The sequence below is a fragment of the Perca fluviatilis genome, chromosome 1 (genome assembly GCF_010015445.1).
Source record: "Perca fluviatilis chromosome 1, GENO_Pfluv_1.0, whole genome shotgun sequence".
NCBI classification, from domain to species: Eukaryota; Metazoa; Chordata; class Actinopteri; order Perciformes; family Percidae; genus Perca; species Perca fluviatilis.
The window spans coordinates 19,958,714-19,980,597 of NC_053112.1; the positions used below are offsets into that span (position 1 = coordinate 19,958,714).

The 21,884-nt window shown below is 39.3% G+C and overlaps 1 protein-coding gene across 1 annotated transcript; it reads left to right on the forward strand.

Moving 5' to 3' along the window:
- The first annotated feature begins 1,491 nt into the window (after positions 1-1,491).
- Positions 1,492-20,692, forward strand: cplx2l (complexin 2, like). The gene is made up of 4 exons (XM_039814386.1): positions 1,492-1,711; positions 3,124-3,208; positions 16,413-16,591; positions 18,995-20,692. The coding sequence occupies exons 2-4, from the start codon at positions 3,178-3,180 to the stop codon at positions 19,184-19,186; spliced, it is 402 nt and encodes a 133-aa protein (XP_039670320.1). The 5' UTR covers positions 1,492-1,711; positions 3,124-3,177; the 3' UTR covers positions 19,187-20,692.
- The last annotated feature ends 1,192 nt before the right edge of the window (positions 20,693-21,884 follow it).

The window sequence follows — 21,884 nt, forward strand, 5'->3', positions numbered from 1 at the left end:
TCAGATGACCACACAACAACCTCCAGTTTAACCATGTTTCCCAACAATTAACTATATGGTAATATGACTCATAGGAATGATCAGCAAAACTGTGAAAATAAAACCCTAAAGTTGTAAAGATTTTTTTTTTAAAAGTCGGTGATGCATCCATTTAGGGGAAAGAACAGAGAACATCTACTGTAAATTATGTGCTGCTGCAGAGTTTTTTTCCAGCTTGACAAGAAAATATTTTCAAGGGACTCTTTAGCTGACATTACTCCACAGTAGATCCCCGGTCTGCCAGTAGAAAATGAAATATAAAGGTTACAAATATCTTAAGGACCTGATATTACCTGTCAGATGCTTAAACACTTGTCTTCCCAAACCTTTTATTATTATAACTATTTTAGTGCCTTGTCATCACATTTGATTGTTAGAAAGAAGATATGAGACTAAAGATACTGAACTGAATCTAAAAGTGGAACAGAATAAAGTTACAAATTAATAAATGAAAATACTTGTAGCAAACACTAAAATACAAAGCACAAAATCTACCAATCACTTGTTAAAACTGCTCTAAGTAATATTTTTAACTGATCAAACGAATGTGAAAGATACCTGTAGGGACAAACAGAGTTTTATCACTCCTCTCTGCAGTTCCTCTAAACTCGACAAAATGTATTAGCAATTTTCAGCTCATTGTTTTGGTCTTACAGTCTGCAACTTCACTGTTTTCGTTCAGTCTTATTGCTCTCATCAACCTTTTTTTTCCAGCAGCAGCAGCAGGCAGATCAGCAAAAAAAGCTCTGATAAACCCACACTACCTGCTCAGCAGCAAACAGCAGACAGACACAGTTGAACACAGTGGAGCATTTAGTAGCTAAAGAGCCAGATATACTCCCTTAAGAGTTGGTGGAGACCAAAAACAGAGCTAAAAGGAGAGTTATTGGACTTACTTTGTCCGGTGGCCAGAAGCAAGACTCTGTATTGCTGGATGTGTAAATATGCAACTTTTGACTAACATTTTGCCATAATTATATATGCTGCTGTAAACCTTTGTAACGTGTCATTTTAACAATACATATTTTGTATAGTGGGTATTTTATGTTAAGTGCAGTACTGTTTGCAAGTGTGGTTTTTTTATTTATTAAGTGCCTTTTTGTGATATGTCTGTTCTCTATACAACAATATTCATGTTCTCCAAGATACATTTCTCTTTTATTAGACAACGTAACCTTGAACCTTCAAGGCATGCTTAATGAACTGAGAACTAATAAATTAAGAACTGGGGACATGAAGGCAAATCTTATGCAGATTGGATGTTAATCGTACATGTTGTCTTCGGTTATGATTCCAAGCATTTGCACGAGTTACACCTCTGATGTGCTTTTTAATGTTTCTTTTCTGTTGAGATTGTGAAAATAAAATGGATCCTTCACTTGGGAGATAGTACATTTATGTGCTCCCTCCCTCCCTCCCTCCCTCCCTCTATGCTCTCATCTCGTCCTGCAGGAATATACTCTCTTCTTCCTCCGCTGCTGCAGCCTGACTCTGACACAACCGGCATGTCTGCAAACTGAGAGCCGCACAGGAAAACACACAACCCCCCCTTTAAGACGCACAACTTGTGTTTTCTTTCTCCCCGCTGAAGCAGAAAAGGAGGCTGGTTATAACACTGCGAAGAGGCTTTTCTTTTTGGAGGGAAAAATACTTGGATAAGGCTCAAAACAAGGTAAACGAAGCCCGAACAACCAAAGACAAGGGATGTGCGTGTGTGTGGCTTTTACTGTACGGGACCGGATGGTGATAGGTTTGTGCGCGGGGTAAAAAGATGCTGATGCTTTCACGATGTGCATGTAACGTATTGGCTTCTATGGGATATCTAAGCTTGCGGTTGCAGTAATTTAACAGGGGGTAGGCTACATACTGTACGTTACTGTAATTATGCCTTAATGCTGGACCGCACCAGGAGATGTGAGTGAATACTGAATGGGTTCACGTGAGGGAAAACTGATGCTGCTGCGCTGCTGCAGAGACTGATGAAGAAGAAGGAAACCAGGAAATGATTTCAGGTCGCCCAGCTAGTGCAGATTCGACTTTGGGGCGAATGAAAATGACTCGAGGACGAAGCAATGATAGAATAATGAGTGCAGCAAGTTTTTCAGGAGGATTTTTTCCCCCCTTCTTGTCTGCTGTGCCGCAATGGCAGAGGGATGCTGTAAAATGCAGCAAAACTACCCGTGGGGTTATGTCGTAAAAAAGATTGTAAAAAAAATAAATAAAAAAAGTACAAAAGGTCACCTTAAAGTCGGTCTTGAGCTAAAATGACCATAAAGCTCCTACGGTCTGTAAACTCACAACTGAGTACCTTGGACACAAAGTCCCAGCAGCAATTATTATAGAAAAATTGCAGTTTTCATGTAAGGTTATTATGAAATGTGACTATGATTCACTTTAAATCCCAAGACAAATACTATCCGGTCATATGATAGGGAATAAAATGCCATAATGCCAAATAAAAACTCACGAATGAGAAGCGTAAGACCTTGAAGCAGTCATTCTTTTCTCTGTCATGTAATGCCCTTGCAGTGATGTTCTCCAAGGCCCATGTACTGACATAAACCATGTCTACTTGCTCATCTCTGACCTCTGCCTCTGCTTTTTTATTTATTTATTTTTAATTCTGGGAGTTATTTCCATGACAGGCAGCCAGGCAGCGTAAGCATAAATCTGCACAAGATGAAGTGTTGGTTGTAAATTGAGGGCGCAGGTGCCTCGATGAAACTCAGGACACCGTGTTGTATTGGAGGGTAAAGCCATAATAACCTAATTTAATCACCCTTTTTGTTCCTTCAAGTTGTTCACATTTTGGGTCTGTTTAAGATGTAAATTCATACTTCTCAGGAGTTAAAGTGATCTAATGTATGTGGAGATATTGTGATTATTGTAAAAGGGGAAGAGCGTCTTTGTCCTTTGCCAAACAGGGATCTCCTTCTGGAGGTCATTTCGTGTTCGCATCGAGCCTCATCATCATCATCCTCCCCCATCCCATCAAACACTTGTGAAAACCAGGGGAGTAAAACTATATGTCCTAACAGTGGTATTCATGCAGTCATAGCTTGTGTATTTTGTCCCTGGCTGCAGGTCTGTCCCCGATTACGTGACCACTGAAGGAAGAGAACACAGAACTGCTTCATCATGAATTTTGTAATGAAAGCTGCGATGGGAGGTGAGTAGTCTGCCTGGCTAGAGTTTGATTTAACAGCACTGCAGTGTAAAGGATTTAAAAGGTTGTTCAGCAGCAATAGTAGCAGTACTGCACTAGTACTGGCCTGGTAGTTATGGGGATACTGGGCTGAGATAATCCATCCTGCACCAATCTCCTGACTTCAAAGCTACGCATTCCCTCTTTCTTTCTTTCTTTTTTTTTCTTTCTATCTGCATCCATCTTTTAAAAACCTCTCAGGGCAGGACATGACATCCTGTTGGTCAAGTCCTTCACAACGCCAGATTGTTATGCTGTAACCATATTCTGCTGTGCACTTGTCTTGTGAATAGTATTAATGACAATAAAGTTAATCTTGAATGACATGATTACAATTATAAAAACCTGTTCATGCTTTGAAATTTGGCTATTGTAGAAACAGTGTTTTTTTTTTACCAGTGATTCCCTGAAAGCGTATCAAGTCTCTGTAAACGAGGTTAGGAATGCTGCAGAAAAATAGGACAATAGCTGCAGTAGTAGGTCTAGTCAGATACTAATGATGTATCTGTCTAGTGAAACATGTCCAAAATGTAACCAGCAGTAGCCTTATTTTTGGCTTGATCTTCATACATTTTTAGGTTTACTCAGTGGAATTTAAAAAAACTAAATTAGAGTTGAGATTTTTACGTGACTTTAATAACCAGGCATTCTATGCTTTTCAAGCCAACTGTTGGCGTCTTTTCAGGCAAGAGAAATAGAGAAGTGCTATTTTGCCAAGAACTATGACTAACATTCTTTTCACAAGACTTTTGTCCTTTAAAGCCTTCAGGTATTATCCTTTAGAATATTATCTTAGCTATTATTTGCCCCCTAATTAGTCCTTCTTATGGCCCTGTAATTCATCCTCCTTGTCAGCTAGGGCTTCAAGGGGAAAGGCAGGAAAGTGGCACCAGTCGTTGTAATGCAGCAGTCGCACACATACTGGTCAGTCATGCAGGATACTGAGCTGTTGTTGTCAATGTTACAGAGGTGTTAGGCAGTTACAGTTGGGATGTAGAGTTGAGCCCCTGCTCCTCATTGGGATGCAGAGGACGCCAGCGCTGCCTCGTTCTGCATAGCTGCTGTGCCTCGTGTCTGCGCTATGAAATCTTAAGTCAACTGCATTGCATTGGATGCTGTTTTTTTACTCAGCAGAGGTCGGGCTGCTCTCTGCCTGAGGACTTTGGGAATAGATTTGACAGTGTGGGTGTTTGCCTGTGTGTGCGTCTGTACCCTGCCCGTGCTGGAGAGATGTTTTATAGATATTGTATAGGACAGAGTGTGTGTACTGCATCTCCAGGCAAGATTAATTATGGAGGCTGCACAGGCCTACTTTAGGGTATAGATTTTTCTGTGTGTGAGAAAGATAAGATACTGAGAAAGGGTGCAAAAAAGAGAAAGTTTGATGGTGTGTGAGAGTGTCTGTCTAATAATCAATATGTATGCCTATCAGGGTGATTATTCTGCTGTCAGTGCAAGCTGTCTTTGGTTCTGGTCCATGTTTATTGACGGGGACACGGTGACCTCTTTCCACTATGCAAAAATGCTGACAGTGCACTGGACTTTTGAAGCTGCCTGTGGTGGGGGATCAGATAATGAAATAAACCAAATAGCCAGCTAATCAATAAGCCTGGCTATCAATCTGACGGTCAGTGCCAGTTAGTCAATACGTCAATATTAGTGATTTTCTTTTTAATCAATTAAGCTGCTATTGGGTGTGGCTGGTTTAGTGGTCTAAGCTGCGTACAATGAAACGTCCTCGGTTTGATTCTGGCTGGGGATGCTTGTTTCTTTCTGACTCTTTCTTTCCGCATTTCCTGTCTGGCTTCACTGTCATCTATCAAATAAGGCAAAGAAATTAAGGATTAATATGGTTCCCCTACTTCTAACTTGCAAATAGAGATACCACAATTTTTATCAGCAACGTTAATAAACAGCATAGCTCTAGGCATGGCATTGTCGGTTGGTCGGTCCACCGACATCATATTAACTGTCGTGAAATTTTTGCACAGACATTCATGTTCCCCAGAGGATGGATCCTACTTACTTTGGAGATCCCTTGACTTTTCCTCATGAGGTTGACATTTTTGGTTTTGAGTGATATCTCAATAATAACCTGTGGATGTATTTCTGTAAAATTTGGTACCCACAGTCTCTCACAGTCTCAGATCTCTCCCTCAGGATAAATTATAATAACTGTGGTGGTGAACCCTTGATATTTCATCTTGCGCCTTCAATCAACATTAGTGTTGATTAACAAATGTTAGCATGTTAACACACTAAACTAAGATGGTTAATATGGTAAACAATATACCCACTAAACATCAGTATGTTAGCTTAGTCATTGTGAGCATGTTAGCATACTGGCGTTAGCAGTAGCAATTTGAAGGGGGATGTAGTCTCGCATTGCCAGACCTAGCTCCACTGGCTGTGTCATTGCTGGAGTAAGGTCTGGCTACACCATACATTCTGCAGTCTGTTCTCATGAACCACACGTTTGAAAAGCTACGAAAAGTTAAGCACTGTAATTCGTATGATTTCCATGTTTTGTTTTTGCTGTATGCACCAGATTTACTGCTGCTGTATAAGAACGTGGCTGGCCGCATAGAGAGGAGGTGGGGGTGGATGGGTGGGCGTACGGTACGATGGAGAATAGTCCAGCAGCAATTTTTTCATCTGTGTCTTTATCTTGCCTGGCGTAATAAGCTGTAGCTCCCCTTGACTGCAGGGTTTTCACCTGGTCTTCCATTTTCGCCCATAGGGGGGCACAATCAAAACCATGGCATTTTCACGCCATGTCTCTGTGTTTAACGTTACACTCACTAGCTCACTGCAGACAATAAATCATGCTTGGAATATAAATGTTTTTTTTTAAAGTTTATAATTAACAAATTGCCTAGTGGGCATAAGCATTTGGCTCAAAGCAGTGCCGTGTATATATAGCCTCACGGAATCGTCAGTGTGGCTCTAGATTCTAAAGCTTAAACATGCGTGAACATGTCTGCTTATGTAGACATGTGATGTACTGTTAACAGTACTGCATGTGTGTCTCCTGTCTTTTTGAAAATGAACCTCTTCCAACAACTTTATTGGAATTATTTATACAACCTTCTTGAGAGATTAGAACCTGAATAAATCAAACCATGTTTTGTCACTCTGAAACTACGAGGGCTCAGATCGTATTTTGCCTGTTGTCACCTTGCTCTTTTCCATCCTGTGATTGTTCTGCTTCTGTTTGGATGTGGATTTGCGAGACCGTCACTGAGTGTTTTGCAGAGTATGTTAAGTGATGATGAGTGCGTGGATGAGTCTCCGTGAAGAGATGATGCTGCCAGTGCATTAACTAATCCTCCAAGGCTTCTTTGGTTGCAGATATTTGGAAGAAAACAGAGTGATGTTTAACTGCAATGATTCAGCAGCTCTCAAGTCCAGAGCCGCATAGATGCACAGTTCAGATGTTTGTTGGATGTTCTTTTCTGCAGTAGCCATGCTAGCTCCATATTCCTGCTGCATTGTCTTTTGCAAAGACTTTGCAAATTGTCTTTTTCCCAATGCATGGGACCACTGGTTAGTATTGTGTTGACAACACAACAAGAAGTTTAATCTAAAACTTGTGAAAATTAAAGCTTTAGTCAATAATTATTTGGAAGTTATATACCTGGCTGCTCTTTTTACGAGAGCTTTAGTCTTTGCTGTTTCACTGTAAACTCATTAACCTAAATGGGCTACTTGATTACACGCAATTCTGGTACAAATTTGGATGTTAAAACTCGTCACTATGAACTTCTTAAATAAAGTTTATGAGGGATGTGGTCAGTTGTATAAGATACAATAAAAACTTATTTCAACTTACACTTAATAAACTAAGACTTAATGGTCAGGATCAGAAATGAAAAGCAAAGTTACTTACTAATGACCTATAAGGCTTACAGATCTTAAGGCAGTAGTGTGAAAGATAGAAAGATAGTCATGCCTATTTTATATTCTTAATCCACACATACCAAACGATAGAGATAACATGAGCTTTCATGGATTGTCTTCTTGCATAGCCAATTTTACAGTAGGTCATTGGACATGGATGTGTTTTAAGTCAGTGTAAGTATTACATATCTTGTGTGCAGACTACATGAGCCCCCCCCCATATCATAAGAAATAATGGTGCACCTTGCCATCTTCATGAACAGTTTAACCTTATGAACAACAGGCGCAGTAATAATAACATAATATATAATAATATCTCACAAATGGGCCCTTTGTAATAAGATCTATCCAGCCCACAAGAACAGAGGGATCCAGACTTATTACCGCTGATGCAGCTTATACCTCTCATATGTAACCACTAAATAATTGACTTAACTTGTCGATTAAGTAATTTTGAAATTAAAATGTGCTGCACCTTTGGCTCCCTATGTTACATTTTGTGAGTCGCCACTATAGCTATGAAAGCTGTAAAATTAGCTTTAAAATCCTCAGCCTATAAACAAAGGTGATTAAGTGCTGCTTCATTTTAAAATTGGGATTATCAATCCAGCAGTGTTGTTATTTGGGAGCCATGAAACAGACCCTCACACAGCTTTTGCACCTTATCTTAAATTCTTACTTGTGCATTGATTGCCTATGCTCCTGAGAGCTGCAGTGCTGACTCTGCACTTTCCACCTCCTAAAAGCAGAAGTTAGTTTGACAGAATAGGGGGCTGTTAAGTGAGGTAGACATTAGCCCCAAGGTGTAGAGCTCAATCAAACTCTGAAGGCCTCAGGCAGCAGTTAAACCTTGACTATATCAGCAGAAAAGTCAGCGCTACACAGCCAATAAGTGAATGGTAAGGTTTAATTCCAACAATAAGAAATATTTAACTTTTCATGTCTCAATGATGTCAATTGGAATCTGCTACAATAATAATAATAATAATAATAATAATAATAAAGTCATATCTGTACATAGTAGTCAAATGTTTATGTTTACTTTGTTCAGCTTTGTTGTCCTTGTTTTTAGACAGATGTCTATTTTTGTGTATGTACATTGAGAGCACAAAAAGCCAGAGTCAAATTCCTTGTGTGTTGGCTATTAAAGCTGATTCTGATTCAACGGGAATAAAGAGAGTCTGGCAAACAGTAGTTATTAAATGTACATCAATAAATCAGTAACAGATGAATTTCGAGGCGTAACTGTAAGTTTAATACCAGGCTCTACTTGCCTTTACACATACGTTTATATTTATGTATTTTTGGATTGATTTACAGTACCAAAGATGAAGCTATTGCAAAGTGAGGTGCAATGGAGTTTAAAGGAGTTATGATTTTAATGTTTACCATTTTTTTAGCGTTAATAGTTTCATTTGTGTGAGATGAAAACTACCAATTATTTTTTGTTCATGGTAGTTGTACTAAAATGTAACATTGAATTAGACAATAATTTGACGATGTTTAAAAGCGATGCATGAAGCTTCTTTGATGAATTAGAATTTCTTATCCATATCATGAGTGTAAGGATACAGGCTGTTGTACAGGCTGTAAAATCACTTTAAGGCAAATTTGTGATTTTTGTTTTGGGCTACATAAGTAACATGTACCTGACTTGAATAAGGAGGGGAGACAGTTTTCATTTCGGACAGTTAAATGAAGAATTAGATAGAATCATTGACTCATTGTCTCTAGGCTGACACCAGAAGTGCTAAAATGTATGTGCTTTCTGGATAAGAATCTTGGCTTGTTACTGCGCTGTGGATACCTTAGAAAGCTCATGACAGTCAGTGGCCTTGTCCTGACTTAAGCTTTTAGGCAATTGCCAATTTTTGTTTTTGTTTAGTTTTGTTTTGCAAAATGATGCAAAAATGATGTGCTTGTGAAAAGCATTTTTGAAAAGCTTGTCACTGCTGAGACCTGCAGAAAAGACAAGTGAACTAGAGTAGACCCCCTCATGCTCAATGTTTTGCATTAATTATCAATAACTGCCTAGCATGGGTTACATACAAAATTAGCAAACAAACTAACGCTACTTTGACATGATATTGAAAGGCAGTTGACCCACCAAATTGTAGTTTTAGAGTGCAGTGGATGTGTTTGACAAAACCAATAAGGCTGATTGTATTATATGATTGTAATATTTTCCTATTCATATTCCATAAAAAAAAAAACCCTGTTTATCCAATCAGCCGCGAGCGCTGACCGAGCAGCTACAAGCATACGAGTAGTGAGTTGTCGTCTATGGAAAAAAATGGACAAAGCAAAAAAGCTGTAGGAAAGGAAAGAGGGAAAAGGAGAGGTCATGTCAAGGGATGCAACAGCAGTTAAATAAGTGGATGGTGAAAGGCAACAGGTAGGATTTAAAGTGTCACGTCACATTTACATCTTCAAGCTCAGTTGGAGGCTGCGCAGTAACGCTCAGCCCTCACCGGAAAAGTGCTTCTAATATACTTCACTGGTCTCCGTCCAGAGCAATGGGATCTGTTGGTCCATTTCTGTCTATGGTTCCTGCTAATAAAATCTAAACTTCCCACCATTTTAACAAGGGTATAATCCCGTTTTTTGTCTTGAACTCAACTACTACAGCTCCCATGTGCTGTCAAAACCTTTCACCTTTTTTTAATAATTATTTATAAATTTTTTAAAACTAACTTCACATGCATTTGATTATATGTCGACATAGTAGGCTTAACAATGTGTCAGCAAGTAGATCAGTTTTCCACTAATGAGTGACATTTTCAGTGGTTAAGTGTGACAAAGCTTTGTGATTTGAAGTGAAATGAAAACAAAAGATACCTTGAGATGTTCTTCCCTCACCTCGTCTCCACAAAGTACAGATGATCACATTTAGTAGCACTCAAGTATGATTGGCTAAGAGAATCCGGTCTTCACCGCTGACACACACACACACACACACACACACACACACACACACCTCCCCATCTTCCTTTTGTGCGTTACTCATGCAAATCAAATTCAGTTCATCAAATTGACCTTGAGCTCCTCCTACAGTGCAAAGTGTGTGTGTCTACGCACATGTGTTTGACAGTATGGCCACATCCTATAAATAATGCATTCAACCATCCAAGTCACGAATAGTGAGAGAGAGACTGAAAGAGAGAGGAAAGGCTGTTTGTATTAGAAACATGCAGGTGTCTTTGCCCTTTATATGCATTTTTCAAACATATAAATGTCTTGCACCTGCTCTAAAAGCCAAAAACGTGTTATTACTTTTGGTATCTGCTAAACACTCACAGTAATTATCTTCATCATTGTCATGACCACGTCAGCAGCAGCAGTGGTGAATCCCAACCTTTTATTGTGGAAACAGGGATGCAACATTGCTCCCACCCGGTTAGTCATTTTGATTACAGCTGGTTACATATTATTTGCGACGCCTGGTATTCAAATTCGTTGTTTCAGTCTCAAATTCAACACCAAACTTTCCACCACATCCTTAATGGAGCTGCAGTATGCAGATGATAATGCTTTGTTTATCCGGTCACAACAAGAACTGTAGTAGGGTTGGATTCAAATCCTTTGAAATCCCTTATCAAATCTAATTAGGTTTCTTGAATGTGTAAAAACATAAGTGTAACATACTCTTAAAACTCAGAGATTCAATTTTGTTGCAAATTAAATCTGGCACAACAAATACACTTTCACTTTAAAGACAACAACATATATTTATCAAACTGTGGCAAGAGGGTAAGCTTTCATTTGTTAACTTAAGTCCCAGTGCAAAATAAAGCTGCCTCAGTGCCTTTGTCCTGCCTGATTCATTGTGCTAAACTGCTCCACCTGAGGGAAATTTAAACTGACCCAAAGCATAACTTCCACCAATTATACAGCGAAACAACAGTGAGCACACTTTCTCTGTCTGTCCGATTTGTCACCCTTCCACATTTCTTCTGCTGTTTAATGAGCTGTGTTGAGACAATTATGTCTGTCCTGAAGGCCAAATCTAGATCTTTACACTTATCCGCTTTCCCACCACACTTTGGATTTAAAGAGGGGATTTGCCTTGAGAACCTGGAGTGGGAAAAGCGTAGATAAGTGCTGTTATCTGATGCTGTCAAAAGTTTAAGCACTGGGAGAGTTAGCTAAGGTTAGTCTTCTTTCCTTCTTTCCCTCATGACTTTGGATTTAACAAAGATTTATCAAAGAACTTTCAGAAGGAAAGGATTCGAGAGATGACTATAGTACTTTTTATCCAAGCAGTGTCCATGTATCGAGAAAAGAATAACGGTATAACTTTACCTCAACCGGCAAAGTTGGATGCAGATTGTTGCCACAGGAAAACGTCTTAAAAAGCTGAATTTGGCAAGGAAGACAAAACTCCTTAACACAGGGATCAGCTGATTTTATTTTGGAGATGATCAGTATGTTTGACAGGCATTATCATGTGGTTTTCATGTGTGGGATAACCAATAATACAGACCCCTGAGTCAACACCTAAACATCGCATTTTATTTAGTCAACTGGCTTTTTATGGGCATTATGGTAGAATAGAATTTCTCTACAAAGTGCCTCTTTGTCTTTGCTGATATTTACTTATCTAATATAATGTGCATTATACAAAAATGGGGAAAGAGACTAAAGGCTGAACTGTCAGATTTCCATTACAGGCTTTTATTAGCTTACATATTGAATGTCCTTCCGACGACTACTACAACCTTATGGAGTATGCAGGGATAAAGTAGTAGAGACACTTTTATCAAAAACATAGCTCGACACAGCTTATGTGATGCCTGAGAGCTTAATAGAATTATTCTGGTTTGAAAGGACACTGCTGTATCTCTAAATGGGCTCACAAAGCATGAGCCGGAATCATAGCTCAATATAACTCAGGGCTTTGTCTCTCAGGATAGGATCCTTTTTTTTTCTTCTTTTTTTTTTTTACATTTGAGCAAAGATGATCTGAATGTGCTAATAAGATTTTGTGAAACAAGACCAGGTTTGTTTTGGTTTGGCACAGTTATAGTTACAAGAGGTACTGGAGGGTTTTTTCTGGGCTGTGCATGAGAAGCGAATCTTTTGACAATGAGGCTTAGCTGGTTGTGAGTCATTGCTCCACTTACAGAATTCAATAGCGGTGTTTACATGGACTGTATTGAAGATACTCAGGTACCAAGATCATAAACTGAACCTGAATCCTGTTTCCCGTCAGATAAGCTCTTACACTGGCACTGTGAGATCTGGATACATCTGGGATATTCTGAGATATATTGACATTTCTGAGGATAGATGCATGTAAACATTAAGTTTAATTTTATACGGTATGTGCACTCTCGTTTTGCCGACCGAATCCTAAGTCAAAGTAAGAGGGTGTATCTACGAATATCGTTTCTCAGATGCAAACACTGATTCTTAATTGGTCCAATTTAAATCCCTGCGGCAGTGTTTGCGTATATCAGCAGCTGACAGGAAATAAACTTGGATCCAAGCTGTTTCCTAGCAACGCAATTAAGATGAAACAGACTCTATAAAGTATATGTATGTATGGCGAGAAGTTCAGAGTAACACTTTAACTGTGATATCTCAAATACTGTTTGTATTGTAAATCTTGCAAAGTCACACCAGATAGTGTGCATCCACACATGCTTATACATGGACATGCACATACATACACATACTGTAATCTGCACATTCTACCACACATAAGAAGGAACTGCTCAACCACACAAGATGCATGACAGCTTAAAATGGAACTAAGCAATTATTTATATCCACATGTTCATATAGGGACACTCACTGTAAGTGCTCTTTAGCTCTATGCATCCCTCTCTTCCTCACTATCTTCCTCCCTCACGCATACACATACTTGTAAGAGAAGATGTGCATCAAGTCCGCCAGATACTGCTATGTCAGCTTTTCTGTGCTGTTCATCAAACACTGTTTGCAGCGCTGTGGAGATAGGTCTAGGAATGCGAGACTAAGCAATACCTTACTTTGGATTTCTATCTGAATTTCTGTCCCACCTGTCTCTTTCACTTAAATCCAAAGGGCTCATTTATGTGACTGACCTATTGTTTTATTTAATTATTTATTCAGTTTCCATCTTTGGTGCCGAGCCCTCATTGCTGACGTGTGTTCTGCAACTCCCAGAGAACACCTGTGCATTAAACAAGGTGGTCTGTACAGTGGTGTAAACAGCACTGATCATTAATACATTTGAAGTCTCTGTTGGGGACCATCTTCTTTGTCTCTGCAGCCATGACTATCATGCTGCCCCAGTTCTTTGGTTGGTGTCCATATGGATTCTGCATGTTATATTAAAGTCCAACTGAAATGTCTCACAATGGTGCCCCCATTTTTTGCATAAATCCAATAACACCGTTAGTTCTCTGTCTATGTAGATGGCCAGCCAATCAAATATCTTCATTTTCAACTATATATTTGCGTTAATATAGAATACATTTTAACCAAATTTCCAGAAGGTTATCCTAAGAAAATGCAAGTTAATGTGCATTTCCATCTACTACCATTACGCCATTATTAGGAGTTGGTTCATTCGTTCATAGGTTTATTTTTAGGAGCTTTCTCAGAGAGCTCCTAAAATAAACGTCATTCACTTTTCATAGCCTGCAGGTTTCCTGGTGTTTTTATTTCTTTTTCTACCCTTCCCTTTTCTCCTTCATTGGTCTTGCACTCATCCCTTTCCACTTCATCCTCTCCTCTGTCTTTCCTGTCTTTTATCCCTCCACATTTCACTGCAGTTTGTTTTTTGCTTTATGCTGATGAGTCAAAACGAATGATCCCGGGGGCAGCTGCAGACTGAAGGAGTACTCTGTCTTTCTTTCTCTCCTCAGATGCCCTTTGCCTGCCTCTCAACCTTTTCCTCTTCCTCCTCCTCCTTCTGACCTAACTTTCCCTTTATTTTTTCTCTTTCTTCATCACTCCCCCCACCTTCCCTCCCTTCATCTTTTCAACTGTCACACAACCTCCCTCTCTTTCTGGTCCCACAGAAACAGCTGGGTAATCCCACTAACTGGAACAGCTCATAATTGGACTCAACAGTTTCTGACAGATTCTCTCCCTCTCCTTATGCTCTCCTTGTTTTTCCTAAATATGTCTTGTTTTGTCACAAAATTCAGCAGTATGCTGACTCCCTTTCTCCCTTGTCCTTATTACGTCTTCTCTTTTTTCCCCTTCTCTTCCTCCTCCTCCTCCTCCCCCTCACTACTTATCTGCTCCTGTCTTTGTCCACATCCATCAGACCTTTGGCTTTTCTCCTCATCTTTTTCTTTTCTGTTCCATTGAAGCTCAGCATTTTCATGCTTTGGTATCGCAAGACATTATTTTATGGGATTTACAACTCCTACAGCGACAGTAAGAAGGCTTGCGTAAGACATATTCCAGGACTTGTGCCTTGTTGTGTAATGTAATAGGCAAAGCTCATATTCCTACTGTTTATTTTCTCATTTCCTTTTCCTCCAGTTAGGGAACCATCGGGGCTGTAGCTATAACATTGGGGACACCAAGGTCATGTCTTTAGTATTGCTTATGAAAATTTAGGGGGTTTAATGATTAAAGAATGAAATGATAGTCTAAATAACAATCTCTTTATTTCAATTTAATTTGTCACCATGTGTAATTTGTGTTATTGTAATCAGAATTATATTCATTGTAGAGGGGTCTTTGAAAGAGCATTTAGATCTTGTATGGAAATGAAATAGCCAGACAACACATTTTAACTGAAAGGAATACATCAAATGTGAAATAAAACCTGGTGGTTGCAAGTCAACACTTTCCAGAAAGGGTGGAGTTGAGCTGCACGGGAGAGTGCAGACTCATGACGGTCAATATTTCTCATATTCATTAAAACTTGGCCTTGGCACTAGTGGAGCGGACAGTGGGCTTGTACCCAGCATGGAGTGTTTCCAATCAGTCGGTCAACAGGGGGGGAGGCATCGACCAATGTTAAGTCCAATGTTTGTATTTAAACATCAAATTCAAATTTGATTTGTCACATTCTCAACTGTACAAAAACAATGTGCAAAAAGTGCTTTGTCTCCAGATTGTGCAAAATTAAGTAGCTAAAAGGTAGCAGATGTACAAAAGGATTAAATGTATGATAAGTAACAAAAAGTGTCAAATTTACAATAAACTAAAGGTATAAGCTCAATATAGAAATAAAGCAGGAATACTTTGTAAAGCATCTATAAACATTATTTAGATAGCTATTATCAGTGCACAAATAATCAGTCATCTCTTTTATAGATAACTGAAAAATGGGGCCAAATGCTTTATAAACCACTTATTAATCCTTAACTAATTATTATAACCATCAGTTGCAACTTATAAATATAGTTCATAGATGGTTTACAAAACAATTACTAATCATTGACGTTCTAATAGCTATATAAATTTATAAACAAATTTTATATTACACTAAACTAATGATACAATAACATAACTTATAACATTACTAATAAGTAAACATAATAAATCATAATTTCATTGTTTGTTAACAGTAAAATAACTAATAACTGAAGTTCAATTAACTATCAATTTACCTTTTATTAATGATGATTATTATGAAGTGTAACTGTCCTACCAATGCATCCAAATGACTAAAACTGAAGGAAAAAATATATATATATTATTATTATTATTATTATTATTATATTACAACACACCAGTTTTTATAAAAATGGTTCACGGGGAACTGGGTTGTTGAAGTAACAGGTAGTAGTAGGATACAATAAAGAACATAGTATATGTTAATATTAGAGCAATGAGACTTTTATGAAGATAAAAACACAGATTTTCACTAAATCTCTGTACTACGAATGGGACAACTGAGTGAGTTCAGCCATTTGGAATATGTGCTTGACATGGGTTATCGTGTCTATAAAATAACAGTAAAAGACGGTCCAAATGGTATTTTAAAAGGCTTCTCCACCCTGACAAGAATACAGTCCTGCGGGAAACAATAAATCTCACAATCCCCTTGGAAAGATAAGGAACAAAGTTACTAAACTTGACATCAAACAATATTGGATATTGGCACAATATAACAGCAGCTTTTTATGGCTTCACCTGATGTCTGTAAATTCATCTCTATTTCCCAGAAGTTTATGTACCTTGTCATGTGTCTGCCTGACTTCTCTTCTGCATCTTACAAAATAATGTAGTAGTTAGACGTCTCAGTTTTAGAGGCCTGTTGGAGCGGTCATTGTGTCTTATATTTTTCTTTTTTTTCCCCCTCTCCCTTTTAAAGGAGGTCCTCCTGATGTGGGTAAGATGCTGGGTGGGGAGGAGAAGGAGGAGGACCCTGACGCAGACAAGAAAGAGGAGGAGCGACAGGAGGCGCTGAGGCAACAGGAGGAGGAGAGGAAGGCCAAATATGCCAAGATGGAGGCTGAGAGGGAAAGCATGAGGCAAGGCATCCGGGATAAGGTATAATGACAATAACCGACAATATGCTGTCTAATAATGTAATTGAAAAAAAGTTGTCAATAACCAAACACAAGGAACAAAGTCAGTCGGTGTCTCAGTCAGGAAAACAGCCACCAATACACATAAAACAGTTTTTTTTTACAGAAATGTGAACACCAAACTGAAGAGAAAAAAACAGACAAGCAAAAGCAAAAATCACTGTAAAATAGTGTCACAGATGTAAGACGTTTTGATGATTTTGGATGATGGATTTGAAGTAGCTTCTGAAGGCTTCTCATCTTGGCGGCATGACAACAAAACCCTTTTTTTTGTATAACAGATCTGTGTTTGAAAAAGACTATCATCAGACTATTTTTGTTTGCTTTAATGTAATTTTAAAATAGATCAGTGGAGGATCAGGAAGGAGCTGTACACAACTGAGAGAAGTAGAAAGCAGTAGATGAAGAAAAGGAGCCATGATTAATATGAGTAAATTAGATTTTTTTTTTTTTATTAAGACATAAGAAATGGGTGGATCAGAGAAATGCAAACTGCTATATAAATTATTGTTCAGTAATCTGTTCCAACACTTTAGGAACAACTGTAACAACAGGATATTAAATGTACAATATGGTATGTATTAATTCTGAAGCCGTTGTCCAGGTATGTTCTTGTTTAGCATGTTTATGCATTGTAATCTGTCTAAAACACGATATACAGTAATGGCTTTGCATTCTGAATCGGCATTAGTATAATGTGTATTTTAGTCTACAGTTAGTATGTTTGCTTTGAGTTCCCCTCTCCACAAATGTGAGGCTGTGGGGCTGCTGTGATTGTAAGGGCTGCAGTGTAACCACCTGATTGCAGAGGCAGTGTGAAAGACAGGCAGTCTGTGGGTGGGGCAGGTCTGAGGGGAATACTGTGAATCAGCAGAATGAAAAGCGTCACTCTTCCCCTGGCTCCTCACCTCCTCTATTCTTCTTAAGTTCTCCCGGAGGAGAACAAAGAGGGAGGAACAAATCCCAAAGTGCTAGTTACCGGAAAGGTTTTTGTCAGCGTCCTCCACAGCCAGATACTGCGAGATGCGTCCATATTATAGCTGAAGTCTGTATTTTTACACATGTTCAGACTAGAGACAGATGACAGAGCAGATTGTGTCAGGTGTAGAGCTGTTTCATCCTGTTGTCGGGGAAATTGAATGGCATTATTATTAACAGTTTTGGTGGCAACAGTTTTCAAAGCAATTGTTATTTTTGTTGCGTGCCTTTCAAACAAAATACATATCGCAAGTTTTGACATGCACTGTCATAGTGTGAACACTCGAAAGCAGCACCCAAGACATCTACTCTGTTTGTGACATATTCTAAAGCTTTGCTCAAAGACACAGACAGGAACAAGATAAATAGAAAGATGAAGGGTTTGCAGCTGCTCAAAACACAAAAACAGGAAAAGGCTCAATGGGATGGGTGAATCTCAATGTTCTGTAGGATGAATGAGTAGAAGTGCATGCGCATGTCGCATTCATGATATAATGGAGTTATCATAATTACAAGTTACCAACTCGCATCACCATCTGAGAGGCTGATCTTCCTGAAACCACCAATATATCCGACTGCTTACCTTAATATGCAAATATTAATATGTTTTCCAAGCAAATGCATTATCACACACACACACACACACACACAAAGAAATAACTTCCACTTTTGTTTCCAAAAAGAAAAATATCTGACAGCTTCAAAGAAAACACTAATCTTAAAGGTCCCATGGCATGAAAATGTCACTTTATGAGTTTTTTTTAACATTAATATGAGTTCCCCCAGCCTGCCTGTCAAGTTCACAGGGGGTTTTACTTCCTATGGTCCCCCAGTGGCTAGAAATGGCGATAGGTGTAAACCGAGCCCTGGGTATCCTGCTCTGCCTTTGAGAAAATGAAAGCTCAGATGTGCCGATCTGGAGTCTTGTTCCTTATGAGGTCATAAGGAGCAAGGTTACCTCCCCTTTCTCTGCTTTGCCCGCCCAGAGAATTTGGCCCACCCATGAGAGAGAGAGAGACATCATGGCTTTCAAACGATCAAAGTGGCAGTTGGTCAAGGCCACACCCCCACCCTCCACCCCCTCTCTCCTCCTACAGACACAGAAATGGCACATTCTAAGGATAGCTCATTGTGGGACTGGCTCTAGTGGCTGTAATTCTACACCAAGGCTAAATTTCTGGAAAGAGACTTCAGATACAGTATTAGGGGACCACTAAGGCCTATATAAAAGCATCCAAAAAGCAGCATGCCATGGGACCTTTAACATTTGTGTTACTGCAATGTAAAATCCTGTAATTATGGTGTTTTTCCTTTGCCTGCTTTTCCTTTGCACCGTTCACACTTCTAACTTCCACATATTTCTATTTCTGTGTTCGACGACCAACAGTATGGCTTGAAAAAGCGTGAGGAGGCCGAGGCTGAGGCTGCAGCTGCTGTGGAGGAGGCTGCAGAGGGCAGCTTGACTCGACCCAAGAAGCTGGTGCCGGCCGGCTGCGGTGACGAGGAGGAAGAGGAAAGCATCATGGACACAGTGATGAAATACCTGCCAGGCCCGCTGCAAGACATGCTGAAGAAGTAGGCTAACTCGCTAGCTAATGCTAACGTTATCTAGCTTAGTTCATAGACTACATTCACAAGGTTGGCTTAAATCAGTTTTTTTTTTCCATCCACGACACGTGGACATTGCAAGTACATCAAATGAAGATTAATCTGGCGTGGTGTTTTGTTGTTTGGACAAATCTAAGTTTCATGGTGGGGAAATGAATCAGATGTGAACCAGCAGTGTGGATTGCAGCCTTTAGACTAAGCTAGGCTGACCCAACGAACAGGTGGATGTTAGCTTGACTGACGTTAACGTTAGCTATGTTACACTAATGGAGCTAACAGTAAGCAGAGGGGCTCAAAAACACAATGTTAGATGGTTTATCCTTCTAGTCTATGACGTTTTAAACTCCCTTTTATCTCCTCTGCAGAGCTCTCACAGCACTGACAAATAATATAAAAATAATAATAAATAATAACCCTGTTCACTGAATTTGTACATAAATAAATTAATACATGACGAGCCTCAATGTGGGCAAACAATCATAAAATATTATATGAAAGTAGTATACTAACTGTGTGTCTGTCTCTAAAATAAATAAAAAAATTACGTGATAACTTGATAAGCCATATTTTAAAAAGGAAATTTAAAGACTACTGTTGTGTGCTCCTAAAGCTACTGTTTTGTGTTCGACCATGTCTGAAACTTATGTAAAACCTTTTGCACACAGTGTTACACATTCTCTGCCAGACCTATTGTCTGTCTCCCCTACACATAAGTGTAATAACATTCATCTAGTGTAGTGTTTAAAAGGTTTCTAAACCCCTTGTTCAGTGCGTCTCCTTCTTATGTCTTGCATGCCATTTGTCTAGACATGTTTGTTGTGTGAATATGTACAACCCACCCCTTTTATCCTCTTCTGTATCATGCAAAAAATATTAAGGCAATAACTCCTAAGTTTTGAGTGTGTTTTCACTACCATGTCGATATAACCGTTAATAATCTCAGTAATGAAAAAAATATGTATGCATTCAGGAAATTTCATTTACAGGTTTGCAGGGTTTTCTTTTTTGTAGTCTCATTGTTTCGATGAGGAATGACCGTGTAAACGTACAACAGCCAAAACCTTAAGCTTTCAGCCATAAAACCAGAACTTACAGAATATATACTATTACTATCAGGAACTACTACTAGGGAGAGAATTCTGAATGAATATGTATTTAAAAAGAAGAAATGTGTATTTATAATAAGTAGTGTAAACTTGGAAGTGGACTACAAGTCTGAATGTTGCATCATGTGAAGATTTGCAGGAAAGAGATCGATCTTCCTCAACACACACACATACACACAACTGATGGCTATTGATTTAGTTGCACAGCAAAAACCAGACCTAAAGTGATGCTTGATTCAGTTCTACTTATTGTTGGTTTAGATGTGAGGATGAGCCACAGTGGAATGCAAGTGAGCAATAAAGGATTATCATGTATGTTTCTGCCTGAGATTAAATAAAAACTTAAAACCTTGTTCACAGACATTAAAAAATGTGTCATCTTCTCTTCTTTGTGATGTGTGGTTGGCTTCAAAACGTGAAACAGGTATGGACAAAATAGCAGGAACAATTGTACAATCTATTAACTCAGAGTGCATTAAATCATAGAATACCATACGAAATGGTTAAGGCAGTATGTTTATTTCTCAATATCTTGGCTTTCATCTTTCATCTGCATTTAAAAATGTGTCAAAATACAGTCTTAAAGGAGAACTCCGGCCGATATTTACCTGAATCTTGATCGCTAGATATCTACGAGTACTGTCGATAGGAAAAAAAACTACCAAAATCGGTGCTAGCAAACTGGAGTTGCTGCAGCTAATGACCAGAGAGCTCACAGTTAGCTAAAATGCCAGTTCTGGTGGCATAATTCTAAAGAGTGCCTTTGTGCCTCTTAGCAGACACAAAATATAATTAAAATTTCTGTGCAACATGAACAGGGCCCTTACGTGACAACAAGATGCGTTTTCAACTCAGACTCATTGTGAAGAAACCATTTAAATTCAAAGTTTGTACTGTCACTTACCTTGTCTCAATACTGCCAGTAGATAGCTCGGCCTGCTAGCTGCATAGCGGCGTCCGGGATGAGGGGGTTCAGCCAAGTTTCGGTGCTAATCATCACGCAGCAGTTCCGTGTGTAGTTGTTCGTTGCTATGCTGAGTTCCAGCTCATCCATTTTGTGTGCAGTGGAGGTCTGTGTGGTAGTGTCCTTAGCCGGGCTAGCAGGCCCGACCGGCATCCTCGCTTATGCTTTCTATCCCGTCGCCGCCTTCGTCGCCTGATGCTGCCGACAACAATCCACGGAGTGCCCGGTGGTCTGGCTATGTCCTCCACAGTCTGGTATATCTATTTTGAGCGTCTTTTATTATACGCACAGCATCCCAGACGACATAGTGAGACCGCTGGGCTCTCCGTGGATTGTTGTCGGGTCTAGGAGGCGGCGCAGACAGAGGAGGGAGCGGAAGCAGAATCAGCACCACAGGTCTGGTGTTATGCTAAGGCTAAGAAAACAACCACACAAGCCACCTCTACCAAGCCTGTATCTCTCCAATGCCAGATATCTGGTGCATAAAAGGGACGACTTGGAATTACAACTCACTGGAAATCACTATGCTCGTGACTGTTTTTTATTATCACTGAAACCTGGCTTCACCTGGGTATACCCGATGCTAGCATGCAGCTAGC